Source organism: Actinia tenebrosa, unplaced genomic scaffold, assembly GCF_029948245.1.
Source record: "Actinia tenebrosa isolate PJP-AT-01 unplaced genomic scaffold, QUT_ActTen_1.0 PGA_scaffold15__27_contigs__length_11533743, whole genome shotgun sequence".
NCBI lineage: Eukaryota > Metazoa > Cnidaria > Anthozoa > Actiniaria > Actiniidae > Actinia > Actinia tenebrosa.
Window position 1 is genome coordinate 4,848,403 of NW_028292575.1, and position 14,205 is coordinate 4,862,607.

The following is a 14,205-nucleotide window of genomic DNA, read 5'->3' on the forward strand; positions in this document are numbered from 1 at the left end:
ATCATTGAACCGTTTTTTAAATTAAAAAATTAAAAGCGTGTTTTTTTCGTACATTTTAATTCCCCAAAAAACTCACCTTTATAATCATGGAGATATCCTGTTTCGGCAAAAAATTTGTAGGCTTTTTTCAGACTCGTTGAACCTCCGCCAGTCTTTTTGGCAAATAACTCTACGTCGCCAAACGACAGTTCAGGCATCCTGGTAAGGTCAAGCGACCCTTTTTTCGCCGGCTCGCTAAAGAATTAGATCAATAACGATGAAATACGTCCTTGGAATGGAAATGTTTACTAACATTTCATGGGTCTGTGTATTGTTTTTAAAGTTTTCTAGGGGAAAACCCTTTAAAAGCAAGTCCCAGGTCAAAGACCACGAAAAAAAGTTGCGATAACAAACAGGAAGCGGCTTTGGATTTGGTGAAAAAATTAGCGTAAGAATTTTTCTTTCGGACCAATCGAAAAGCAAAATATGCTTGAAGACTCCATGGGTACCAATATTTGGTAGAAAAAAGCTAAAAAGTTACGTCTAAGTGGTTGTACTAACCTGTTTTTGTCGCCTTCCGGTGCGACGGCGGCCATCTTGATGTTTGTTTACATAGCGCGCGTTTGCCATCCAAGAAGTCACGTGATTTCTTAGTGCAAGTCGCCTATTGGTGTCGCGTATCAGTTTCAGTATATATCCGCTATAAATGCTTACGTTTTTTGGGATATAACTACGCTAAATAATAAAAAAATTTCTATGCATCCAGTCGTTTTATCTTTTCTTTTTTTTATTTGGGCAACCGCTTTGATCTTACTGGCGGTCTATAGACCCACAACTGGTAAGTTTTACTTAATATTTTGTTTTGAATAAACAAAGGAAAATTAACGATTGCATATTAATTTATATTAAACCCATAACGTGTTTTTCCCGCGATTTGATATAATGTATATGATTATTAACTTGAATAAAGCTCAAAAAATGAGTGGCATGTGGTCTAGAGAAAAAAATTATCTGAAGTGTGAAAAGGGTTGGATTCAAAATATTATTAATCATTATTATTTATTAATTAGTTTTTAATCAAGAATTCAGAAGAGTCATTCTCTCACTCTCTGTCCATCTGTCTGTCCATCCATCTGTCTGGCCATTCATCCATTGTTTGTCTGTCTGTCTGTTGTCAATCTGTCTGTCTGTCTGTACATCTGTCAGTCTCTTTATATGCTTTCTTTCTTATTTCAAACTTGCCTACCAGCAGAGTGGTGAACATGATGCACAAAACATATATAAGCAAAATGACTAGCTTTAAGCATTTTTTGAGCTTAAAAGAATGAAGCAAATTTGGCAGTAAAGTGAAATTGTTTTCATTCTTCTTTTCCATATTTCTGCTTCTTGTAGGCACCTATATAATATTTTAGTCAAAAAAAGCAAAAACAAAAACAAAAGAAACAAAAGAAAAAAAAGCACAGAAAAATACTCAAAAGTTGGGTTACCATAGTATGGGAATGAGGGCTGTCAGCAAAAAAGCTAAACGTGCTGTGATTGGCTGAAGCAAAATTCACTGCTGAGCTGGTAGTCAGCTGGTACGGGACTAGAGCTGTAAACTATAAACTAACTCTTCCAATAAAAGCGAGAACTAATGCAGGCAAATGCTGTTTCTCTTTTCTAGCTTGTACTGTCTGGAATAGTCTTCACACTAATTCACTGAGCCAAAATAGTCTTAAGTCATTTCATTTTCAGACAAAGCATTTTCTTGATAATTTAAATTCATCAACTGAAGTAAATCTAAACAGACTATAATATAGAGTACAAACACACAAAGTATGCAACATAAATATCACCAAATAATGTTATTTTATGCTAATTGTTTTCTTTTGTTTAATTAGTGCTGTTTACTGCTAAATAGTGATAACTATTGCACACATTTAGTGTTTGTACTCTATTTTGCATTGTACATAATTGTAGATGTTTAGATGTTTATAGGTGAATTTAAAGATACTCTATTGTAATCCATAATTAGTGGGCCAGATTGGAAAAAAGCCTTGCTTTATCTGTTTACCCAATAAAGCTTATTATTATTATTATTGTTGGTGTTGATCCATTTGCCCAGCTTCCTTGTGGAAAGGACTACACTCATTTGAAATGATATTACTATAGTATGATTATATGGTAGTATTTTCTCTCCAGTGTTTCAGATTATATTTTGACTAGTGCATCCCTTACCCAAATGTTTGTAGATTCTAGTAATGTTAAGGCTCAGGTCAAATGTCAAACTTCACTTGAGCCAAACCTAATAGACCCTTTTCAAGTTCCAAATTACAGCTGTAATCCTTGGTCACAGACTCATTTACTCAGGCTTAGCCTCGATTTTGTGTAGAATATTCACATGTTTCAGTCAAGGTCCATCGAATTTCAAAGTGTTTGTATTGTTGGAGTCGTGCATTCTTTACTTTACCATTGGTATTTGTGGATATTTAAACACTGATGCGAGGCTAAACCTGAGTAAATAAGTCTGTAATCAAGGAACACAGCAGTAATTTGGAACTCGAAAAGGGTATATTACATCAAAGAATACTACCTTGTCATGCATTTTTTCAATTAGGTTCGGCTCTTGAGAAGTTCAACGTTTGACCTAAGCATAAGTTACATTCATTCTGCATTAATTACTTCATACTGTAACAGAAGATGATATTTGTAATTCCTGTGGATGGTGTAATAAGGTAGAGTGAAAATGCCTCAAAATATAATGCAAGAAGTTGAAGTAATCCCTTTTTCTTTCTTTCAGAAAAATGGCCCATATCTCTAGTACTCAGCGATGCAAAGTTATACATCATCACAGCAATTGGGAGCTTCATCAGCTTTTCATTCATAACCTGTTTTATAAGCCCATTGATTTCAAGATATTTTAAATCATATAGCAGCCTGTCACCGTCTCAAAAATGTGACTGGGAAACAAGGTAGTTTGTGTACTCTGCATAATCAATCAGACTTAATCAGGTCCTTAAGAATCCAACAAAATTAGACAAATTGCAGAAACTATGTCTTTCCAACCACAACACATACATACATTTTTCCGTTCAAAAATCCTTATGAAATATAGTCTATTATCTTACTGTGCCATTTTTCATTTTCATTTTCATTTTCAATTTCCTATTATACTTTTTTTAATTCGTTTTCATTTTTTATGTATTTGATTTATTTACTATTTAGAATATTATTTCACATGTTATGAGCTGAAACTCAACCTTCTCACTAATACTGAATCTTTTTTTATGACCCCACTGCTCTTTAAAAAGGGTTTAGGGTCATATGACCTGACACTGCAAAGACATCCACTAAACAAATAATTATTATTCTTATAGGATTGCTTCTAATATTCATGCCATTATTGTTGGCTTTATTTCACTTTACTGCTTATTCTTCGATGCTGCTACAAATGCAAATCCCATATGGTAAGTACTGTACCTCCTGCCTTTAATTAAAGAAGCAAGGGTGGCGTAGCAGTGAGAGCTGTCACCTCTCACCAAATGCAACCCTGGGTTCGAGTCCCACTGAGCTCTGTGCCTTATATGAGTAGAGTTGCTTGTTGGTTCTCTCCTGTGCTTCGAGGGTTTTCCAGGTTCTCCAATTGGAATCCAGCGTAAGAAGAGCCACTCTGTGAAATCCACTGTTAATCCCATTATTATCATCATCATCATCATCATCATCATCATCATTATTATTATTATTATTATTATTATTAAGACTTTTATATAATATTTACAGTTTGAATTTTCACTTTCAGGAATGATGCACCATTGGTAAGGATAGGAATTTCCATTACCATGGGATACATAACTGCAGGTATGTCCTTCACCTTCAACACTTGTTCTTTACCTTCAACTAATAATCTTTATAAATCAGTTATTATCATAATAATAAGAGGCGAGATGCTGCAAAGTGAAACAGATCAGACGCAAATATTTTATATAAATCACTTATCAAATGTATAGTGGAATAAAATGTCATGTTCTACTAAAAAAATTGAGATTTGAGTGATCATGAGTTTGACTTAGGAAATCTTTTTTAATGTTGAATGGCAATGCAGACGATTCTCTATCTGATTTACAGACTTCTCCTGGGTGAATGATATCTATTGTGTTTTGCCTAATTAATGATTAATAATTTGACAATAATAATTATAGTAATCATTCTGAATACCTTGCTTCGAAGAGGTGCAATTTCTTTGCAAAAAAGTTTTGATTGTGAATATTTTGCAAATCGAAGTGTTGTAGCTGATAAACCCCATACTAAGTATTTTAAGTAAAGTCTTTTTATTGCAGATTTTTTCATAATCTTGTACAACTATCGATTGATTGGAGATAACTTCATGCTTGTACATCATTTGATGGCAATGACTGCCTATATATTTGTTGTCGTAAGTATTTTTTACCATATTAGAAAATCCCGCCCCACAGGCCTTTGAGGCGGGGATGTCAACATGTCAATATTTATCATCTACATATATACATCAAATGATGATAAAAATATCACAATGGAAATTGACTCATAGAGCTGTCAATAAGTTCATAATACCAGTTTTTATTTCAAACTTGGAATATGATAGGATAACACGATCATCTTACGATAAACATAACGCATGGAAACTGCTCCAGGCATGTCTCCATAAAAGCATAATATTTCTCATTTCAAGAATCTTAGTAGTAAGATTTTTTCATAACATAACCTACATAACATTAATGTTGTCTTGATCAGGCTTGCCATCGCCAGGACTTTGGGAAAAAGGGGTTAATCTTTGCCATTTTACATTTGAAGTAATGTCGAATAAATGGGAGGAAAAAGGGAGGTTCATTCATACCCTTGTTAACCACTCATGGTTATGAGCCCATTGTTAAAGCATAAATTTTAAAAAATGCATAATACTCAAGAGAATGACACATGGTCTGGAATGGCTAAAAAGCTCTGTCACTATCTCTTTCATTTTTCTCACTAGATATTTGGCATCTTGCCATTCTTTGCGAACTTTCGACAGCTGGCTGAGTTGTCTACTGTGTTCGTCAACCAAAGGTAATCTTTAACATTATATGCCCTGTTTCATTATCCTCCATATAATCCAATTATTAATTATTAAATTAACCTTGACACCTTAATAAATGTTTGATAACAAATTTATAATCTGAATTCAGTGACCATAAATAGAGTAAAGAAGTGATAATGTCACAAAATGTTTTTAAAGAACTTTAGAATTCTGGTGAGGATTTTATAAGAAGTTTAGGAATTTTTTTTCAAATTTTGGAAATTGGAGACGTCACACTTTAGCTCCATTTTCTAAGGTGGTATATATATTTACACCTCTTTTCTACCCAGAAAATACTACTACTTCTTACTTAAATTATTAAAATAATAATAATAATAATAATTAATTATCTTATATATGTAGATGGTATTATTCAGTGATTGGTCAACCGCACACTTCTCGCAGTTTTCTGGCCAACGCCTGGTTGATGGTAATATCATTTTTCTTTGCGCGAGTAATAGTCATTCCATACTACTACTACAGGTGTTATATTGCCTGGGATACGCCCGAGAGAGAAATGCTAGGTGTTATAGCCCAGACACTATGGATTTTGACCAGTTTGGTGCTCGACGTGTTGAATGTGTATTGGATGGGGAAAATGATTAGGGGAGGAATAAAAATTTTAAGTAAACCACATAAAAAGAAAACGTAGATTAAAAACATTACACTGTTAAAAACAAAGAATTATCAAAATTATCCTAAAATATTATAAACTTCCAAAATTGCAGAAACAATTGTTCAACCAATTTCTTAAAAATATTTGAACTTCCAAAATTGAAGCAACAATTTTTCGACTAATTTTTCTTAGATTATTTAAATGAATCATTACATGTTTCTTGAGTGTTGGCACTGTTTTGTAGTAAAATTTAAGAGAGAGGGTAGGCCAGTCTATGTCTTGAAATTGATTTGGGTGGTGGTGAGGGAGAAAGGCGGAGTAATTGATCATACAGGAAAAACCCAAGGTTGGCTATCAGAGGTTCACCACTGTTTTTATTACTAGTGTTGATTGAGACAGCAGTCGCGTCATGGAATTCGGACAACACACTGCCGTCAATCAAAGAAATCATTACAATAATTTTCCATGTACCTTTTCACACTCCCCTCGTACCTTCTCTATTTTTTTGATTGACAGAAGTGTATTGCCTGATTTCCATGTCGCGACTGTTATCATGATCAGCTCCTAGCAATGAAAACAGTGAATAGGTCCTATTACGTTGGTCGTAATTTTTTTCCCTTTCTTGTCCATCAATAGAAGTTAAAACGCAAGCAAATCGGGATTCACGTAAATTACAAACGTCCTCCTTTAAATATATATAAATATTGTAATATTTTATTGTTTAATTATTAGATCATTTCTAAGATGATTGATTGATAAATGTATGTGTTGATGCAACTTCTTTGACTATTTAACGAAAATTATTATAACTGATTGGTGTGAAAATACGTGTTATGACATGGATCTTATTAAACGATAGAAATGGAAAACTTTTTGACCTGACTGCAGAGTGCTCATATACCTCATTTATTCCTTCGCCTCTCTCTCTCTCTCTCTCTCTCTCTCTCTCTCTCTCTCTCTCTCTCTCTCTCTCTCTCTCTTTCTTTCTTTCTTTCTTTTTCTTCCTAGCTTACTTCCTTCTTTTCTTTCTTGTCTCAATTACATTTACTATATTTTCATCGTTTTGACAGACCGTTCGACGAACCTATTCTACGAATTCTACTTTTCGCTGCAAGGACTGCTGCAACTTGTCTGGCAACGGCATTTTTCAAATTGCGCTGTAGTGTAGGCTACACGGAGCAATTTTCTCTGCAACTTGTGTCGCAACGGCGTTGCAACACAAGTTGCAGAGAAAATTGCTCCGTGTAATCGCGCCTTTATTCGCGGTGGCTGTGGGTTTCGTGATCAAGGCTTCCCGAGAAATGAGGTGACCAAAACTAGTATTAATGTTCGACACATTTGTCATAAAAACTCCAGCTGTTAAATGAAAATTTTATTAAATGGGATACTGCACCCCATAGGAAGTATTAATCGTTGTAATTATTGCAAAAGAATACACGTTATTCACCTCGAGCATAAAACATATCGTATTCATGGGGTATTTATTGATGAGAGATAATGATATAAGCACTAGGTATTAGTTGAGTGATCAGGGAAAAGAGCAAGCAGACCAGGAATTTGTTGAACATGAATGAAAAAAATTATTTTTTTAAATAAATCAACAAATAAAAAAATAATCATAAAGTCTTACGATCAATTATTTTAAACGATATAGTTTCTCAATTCTGTTGTGACGAAAATATGGCTACTTCATCGAAGCACAGCTTAGTGTAATCTCTCTTTTTTTTGCAAAAGTAGAGTTTTATTCCCTTTTGTGTGTGATTTTTATCTTTGTTGTTGTGGTTTGTGGTGGTCGTAGGTGGTACTATTTCAGTATTTTATTATTTTATTAGAATCTTATTATTGTATTATATTAAGTATTTATTATCTATTTATTTATTCATTTATTTATCTTCTTTTTTGTAAATAGTCCTGACACTTAAATAAAGTTATTATTATTATTATTATTATTATTATTATTATTATTAATATGTTTGTTTGTTGTTTTATAATTTTTTTATTACAAAAAAAATGTTTTCTGCCGGCTGGCTGATTCTTAGGCTTTGACGCGGATAAACTTAGAACTATTTATGCTCTCATTCATCTATTTACACAATTGCGCTTTTTTTCTAATCAAAAAAAATTAAAAACAAAAGACGAAACCATTTTGGAAATTTATAATTCAATGGTTAGGCAGTGGTAACCCCTAAATACCTCAGAATCAATACTTACTCTACTTACTGTACAATGTTTTTAGTAAATGATTTCAATTAAGAATTCAAAAGATAGATATTTGCACGGTTCTGGGAGAAAAAAGAGAAGGATTTGGAAGGAATGTTTGAGCACTTTTTGTCCTTGTTTTGCTAACAACTGTAGTATGATAACATTGCTCCTTTGAACGTAAGTACTTGACAGCTTTGAATACCATCTTATGAATTAAATAATTAATTAGCCTATTTACCCACAATTTTCCTTGGTTTTTCATGATCGACTGAAACTGAATCCTCACTACTGACACAGTTTTGCAAGCATAACTCTTCCAAAGGTAAGTACGATATGGTTTTTCCTTGTGGAGAACGTCTGAACAAAAAACAAAAAAACAAAAAAACTTGGGAAAGCTGACTTGAATGTTCTGTTTTAACGTGAAATAGTTTTTCTTTGTTACTCGTACACCACAGAGAGGTTGAGAACAGCTAACACATTACCGTAAATACTTCAAAGAATTTTTATATGTTTTACTGAAGCAGCAACACTAAAAGGTTAAAATTAGCTTCATCTGTGGTCATGGATTCAAAGTTTTCTTAATTTCTATCAGGTATTCAAATTTTCGGGAAAAGAAATATGAAAAACCAGAATGGGGAAGGGAACGCTTGGGTAATTGATCTTTCCTGGGTACTTTTGAGCTTGTTTGGGCCGCTAGTTATTTGTAAAATATACAATGGAAATGGTCGTAACGAGAATACAAAAAAAAGAGCAACATCAAATGGACACTTGCCAAATCCATAGCGCGTATTATTTCTTTTACTGAAATGATTTTTTTCGTTTCAAGAGGAGTGTACATGAGATAATGTGATAGCTCACAAATTGAACAGACTAGATGTATTATCTTCTCTCGTTTCCTTCGGCTAATTATCAACCAGCTGTAACGGCTAAAAAAGCTTATTAAAATGTTGATTTTTCATCTCCCTTCTCAAACTTAAGCACACGACGTGTTAAAAAGGGCAAAATTAAGGAAACATTTTATGTGCTCAGTAATAACCATGGATCAAACGTATTCTAAGCTAAGCTACAGATAAGTCTCGGGGTTTTTAGTTTTTTATAGCGTCGACTACAGTAAAAAATTGAGTATTCATTTAAGAGTTGAAGAGTTTAGCTATAGCTACTCGTAAACGTATTGGGTAGAAAAATAATTCAAAAACCAAAATATTCAAATTTGACAATAAGTAGTTTCAAGGACGTCATAACCTTCTCATTTTCAAATTGCCTTGTCAACGTTTTGCATGTTTTTTCTCTTAATTTTCTACATATTCAATTTAATCAAACTTGCAGATGAAAAGGAAGTTTGATTAAAAATAGCATATTGACGGAGAAAAAAAATTCAAGAAAGGAAAATATGTAATTTAAATGGGGCGGAATTCGTAATCAAAACTGTTCGGGAATCGAACGTGCGCAACACGTGTATTTTGTCTGCAAATAATTTTTTTTCTTTTAAACGTCTTTCTTCAAACCCGCAAAAAAATAGAAGATGTCACGTTCAAGGAGTAAAACAAACTCGAAGATGGTGTCTTTTGCCAGTGAGTACCCCGATAGTCCAACTTTCCCGAGATGGAGAACCTACAGTACAAACAGCAGTGACTCTTTTTTCTGTTCATCTTCACTGGATGATATTCCGGCTGTTCAGTATAAGAGCGTATCAATTAGGAAAAGTTTTGGTGGAATATCAAGGGTAAGTATCAATTTTGTAAACATTTTATGATATTTTCTAAAAACTTTTTCTCTTCGAAAAAAATTGTCGCTTATTTTGGCAGAGTTGAATTATACTCTGAAAAGACTTTGATAATCATTTACTTCAAAACTACAATTTGAAACATCCGTTAGGCTTTAAGCTTTTTAAGCTTCCTTCAGAACAATACACACGCCCAATTTTAGGACGTTTAAAGAATGTTTTGAAACGATCTTTTCTTTAGGTACAACCTCCATATGTTGTTATATAAAACTAGTTTTTATTCTTGCGGGTTTTGGCTTCGTTATCGCTCTAAGACTTAACTTATAGCATTAGGCAATTTTCTGGGCCTTTGTTAGAGAATAAAGCATGCTTTTCCATAAAGAAATGTTGTAAAAGATTTTAATTGTTTGTGAACAGAAATGATAAATTTCGCGCGCAGTAATTCGAAGGCGGTGTTAGCCTCAACGCAAACACAGGATCCCTTATCTCGAATAACAAACTTCAAACTGATTTTTTACCCCAGAAGTCGTTTCAGATAAGAAAAATTCAAGATAAATTAAAGGGGCAGTGATGAAAGTTGGAAGGGTAAACGAGGTGGAAAACGGAAGCAATTTATTTTGGTCATTATGATGTCTGAGCAATAATTATACATTTTAAGGCATTTCTGATGGTTTCTCGGCGGGATTCCCGTTGCCTGGTAACGAACAAGAACCCCCATAGGTTGTCTGAAAGTCTGTCGAACCTGTGATAGGACGTAGCACGTAGTTAATGCGGATTTTTATAGGCTGTCTACATTTGATCAGTGTCCGCACCGACGGTCATTAATTTGAATTTAATCGCCTATCGATTTACAGCGCGCGGATCTGATCAAAGCTTCTCTCACGTAAACCGCGATCAAAGGCAACTACAAACCACAGGAAACCCATAAAGAGCTAAGTTACTTTTCTAAAAGAAAAGTGTCCGTTCTTTAAGAGGTGTACTCGAACTCGAATTCGAAACTATTTTTAGTGGCCGTAATCTTAGTCACTATTAGTGACTATGTAGTAATTTGCTTTCTTAGTTTATATTTGACCAGCGCTTTACAATATTTATAGATTTAGCTCTGTATATAAATCACTATATATTATCATTATTATGACCCTTCTATATATTTTATATTCGGATTCAATTTCAACTCATGAAACCCGTTGCTATGACGACTCATACAGCCTTAGGATATTTTGTCTGTAAGCGCGGTGCGTTCGGCTCTCACCAATTTTTACTGTCTTTAACGATCTTTAACAGTTTAATTGTTGCCTTGAGCGACTTAATGATACGTAAGTGATTACCATAGAACTTTGCATCGTCTTTTCGAGGTAATGTTTCGTGTTAGACCTACCTCGTCCACTTTCTGGTCGTAAAAACCCGGGGCGAAATTTGCTTTCAATTGGCTTATTTAAATTAACCAATCAGAATGCGTGTCATTATAACTATCCGACCACGATGTACTTCCTAATTAGTATGGCAGGTGCAGCACCTTGCTTAAATTGAATTGTTTTTCTTTTATCTCTTTATATGTTGTCCTTGTCCTTGTCCTTGCCCTTGTCCTTGACCTTGCTCTGTTTTTTCTTCTTCCTTTTTCTTTTTCGTCTCATTTATATTTTGGGCGCAATGCTTTCCTATTTTAGACCACATGTCATTCCCTAGAGTATCATTTCTTTGTTCGATGGTTGCGCATGAGAAGACACATGAATATCGACACAACTGAGGCCCCGTCCACACGTATCCGGAAATTTTTGTATCCGCATTTTTTTTAATTTTTATTTTTTTTGCGGATACGGGTTGCGTCCGCAAATTTTTGTATCCGTATCCGCAAATTTTACGAAAACGGATACGTGTGGACGGTGGAAACGATTCGAAAACGCTGCGTGTGGACGCAAACAAAATAATAATTTGCGGATACAAAAATAATAATTTGCGGATACAAAAATAATAATTTGCGGATACAAAAATTTCCGGATACGTGTGGACGGGGCCTCGATGACACGGTGGTCTGAATTAGGAAAACATTACGTCCAATGTAAGCCGAAAGGTCTATCGTATCTCTAAGATCTATATACTGAAATACAGTTTATATTGTATTCTGCCAGTTAGAAAATCTCAGCTTCCAAAACTCAGTTCACTTGGCAGCGTTATCAGGGGATGAGAACGAAGTCAAGAGACTTCTGTCAAGAGGAGCAGGTAGGATATAGATACACAAGATACACACAAAGCTATGAGCACTTGCTTTTCTCTTCCTGCTAAACGAGTAGACAAAATAGAGATATCTCTGATTACATTTGCTCTAGGCCGACTTCTTCGGCGAGTCACGAGCTAAGCAGGTGGGCAAAAAACGAGTCGAAGACTCGACCAACAGCGTGCATTTCTTTAGCGCGAGCTACATTTTCATGCGTTGATAAAGAGCATAAATCAGTGACCTATTTTTGGTTCGCTAAAATTGGCGGGAAACAAGTTGGAAAGGCCCTTCGTACACCCAAGCTAAAGAGATCTCTTAACAAGTGTAGCACAGTCGGCGCGCCTGCTTACTACAGTAGGGCATGTACTTCCAACAGCATTCTCAACCTCTCTTTCCTATTAGTTATTTAATCCTATTAAATAACTTTTTGTACAGAAGTAAATAAGCTTGATCACCATGGAAAATCACCTCTTCACAACGCCATTCTCAGCCGAGTTCCATCCGTGGTACAAGTTGTACTTCTCGCAGGGGCTGACGTCAATCTACCTGATCGTCATGGCGACACACCTCTACACATCGCTGTTGGGACAGGAAGTGAAGATATAGTCAAAGTATTACAGTTATTAAATATAATCATCGCATAATACGAAATTACAAGCCAGACCACATCCGCGGTATTCCCTACTAGGTGTCTCAAATACAGTCAATTCAAAAAATGTTGTCGTCGACCAACTCAAGCCTACGCGTTTGGACCGAAAGGAACTCTGGGTAGCAATCATTGAAGCCGACTTGACTCCATAAGTATATCTGACTAGTTATGCCTGGTTTACAGCACGAACCTTCGTAGGCGAGCGGGAAGTGTTGAAGGAGACTTTTTTTAATGCCTTCATATTTTCGGGATTGTGAACTAAATCATAACTACTTTGTTTTTCTTTCCCTAAACCCGAAGACATGCATTTGATGGATTGTTTCTCGCCATTATTATCTTATTACTAGCGGGAACAATTAATTCAGAACGAATATTTAACCGCTTGAGTGATTTTTACCCAGAGTTCCTTTCGGTCCAGTCGCGTAGGCTTGACCCGGTCGACGACAACGTTTTTTGAATTGACTGTATGTGTTGACCAACGGTGGCTCACTTTATTGATGTATATAGAAACGCCAGACTACAAATTGATCCACCGCAAAACAAATGACTCTAAGTAATGAATACGCAGCGATACATCAGGGTATATGAGGTTTACGTGGTTTCTTTATTTCCTAAGGATTGCCTCCTGCAGAGAAGCGCAATGTGCGATGCGCGAAAATGAAAGTCGCCAGCCACAATTTTAAAGAAGAAAAACCCCGATAAATATTCCGGTTTCCGATTCATAAAGTAGTGTCGAACCAGTGTACTATGCTTTCTTCCATTTCTCTATTCCAGCTTTTGCTCCAGTGTTCCGGTTGCCATGTCGGCACCGCTGGACAGAATGGAATGACACCGCTCCATATTGCGGCTCAGTTGGACCACAAAGGCATCGCGGTCATGTTGGTAAGGAAATGATTGACAGCCCTGAACGTTAAAGCCGTTAATGGAAGTTTCTTTTTTTGAAAGGATCCTTTTATTTTTACCATCATTTTTAATGTGTTGCCTTCTGTTTGTTTTTTAGTGTTATTTTTTTCCTATTTTTTTCCCTATTTTTTTCCTATTTTTTATTTCCTTTTTTTCCCTTTACTCTTAAAAAGGAAATATAAGGGGATGCATGGCTAGCACAATATTCACTCCAAAAATCGCGCATCCCCAAATATAGCCAAGTTCGTTGAGTTTTACGTCATACTCATTAACATATTGGAAATATAAACCTTCGAATCTTAAAGATCCGACACTCAAATGACGAAATATTTTCACAATCAACTATTCACTATCTGAAGAATCAATTCTGAAAATATTGTGTAAAGGCTTATAAGCACATTGATCTACCAAGGTTATGAAAATGCGCATACGTGTTTCCTACCAGCTGGTCATAGTCATTCTTCTCAAGTCAACTCAGTGGATAATGAACCTAGTTAATAGTTCATGTTAACATGCTTTGTGCGCGGCACTTCTAATTGCTCTTACCATAAATTACACAAGCGCACTACCTTTGGCCATGCGTGTTTATCGCATGCGTTTAGTTCAACCCCGTTGAGCTGCGCCACTGCGATACTTGCGGTTGTAATTAAAGATGATGAGTTTTTTACTTTTTCTTATTTATTCGTTTATTCTTTCTGACAGGTCGCCCACGGAGCAAGTATCAGTGACAAGGCTGGGTATCTCTTAACACCTTTTGCGCTTGCTGTGTCTAAAGGCTCACAGAATACAGTCAAATACTTCTTGGATATTGGTGAGTAAGATACGTACTCAAGGAGGGTTCTCTTTG

General features: G+C 35.3%; 2 protein-coding genes across 3 annotated transcripts in view; both read left to right on the top strand.

The window, feature by feature from the left end:
- The first annotated feature begins 638 nt into the window (after positions 1–638).
- On the top strand, positions 639–6,538 carry LOC148910901 (TLC domain-containing protein 4-A-like). Its single transcript, XM_089030878.1, has 7 exons — positions 639–817; positions 2,759–2,930; positions 3,336–3,425; positions 3,758–3,816; positions 4,296–4,390; positions 4,967–5,040; positions 5,414–6,538. The coding sequence occupies exons 1-7, from the start codon at positions 736–738 to the stop codon at positions 5,700–5,702; spliced, it is 861 nt and encodes a 286-aa protein (XP_088887004.1). The 5' UTR covers positions 639–735; the 3' UTR covers positions 5,703–6,538.
- Positions 6,539–7,800: 1,262 nt separating this feature from the next.
- Positions 7,801–14,205, top strand: part of LOC116300674 (transient receptor potential cation channel subfamily A member 1) — a 33,070-nt gene continuing 26,665 nt past the window's right edge. Inside the window, exons 1-7 of one of the 2 annotated variants that reach the window (XM_031709586.2) lie at positions 7,801–8,045; positions 8,166–8,190; positions 9,388–9,591; positions 11,721–11,811; positions 12,242–12,417; positions 13,230–13,337; positions 14,061–14,169. In XM_031709586.2, coding sequence (XP_031565446.2) covers positions 9,391–9,591; positions 11,721–11,811; positions 12,242–12,417; positions 13,230–13,337; positions 14,061–14,169 — 685 coding nt within the window. In that variant the 5' untranslated portion in view covers positions 7,801–8,045; positions 8,166–8,190; positions 9,388–9,390. Of the gene's footprint in view, positions 8,191–9,387; positions 9,592–11,720; positions 11,812–12,241; positions 12,418–13,229; positions 13,338–14,060; positions 14,170–14,205 lie in introns of both variants that reach the window. The other variant, XM_031709585.2, reaches the window with a different exon arrangement.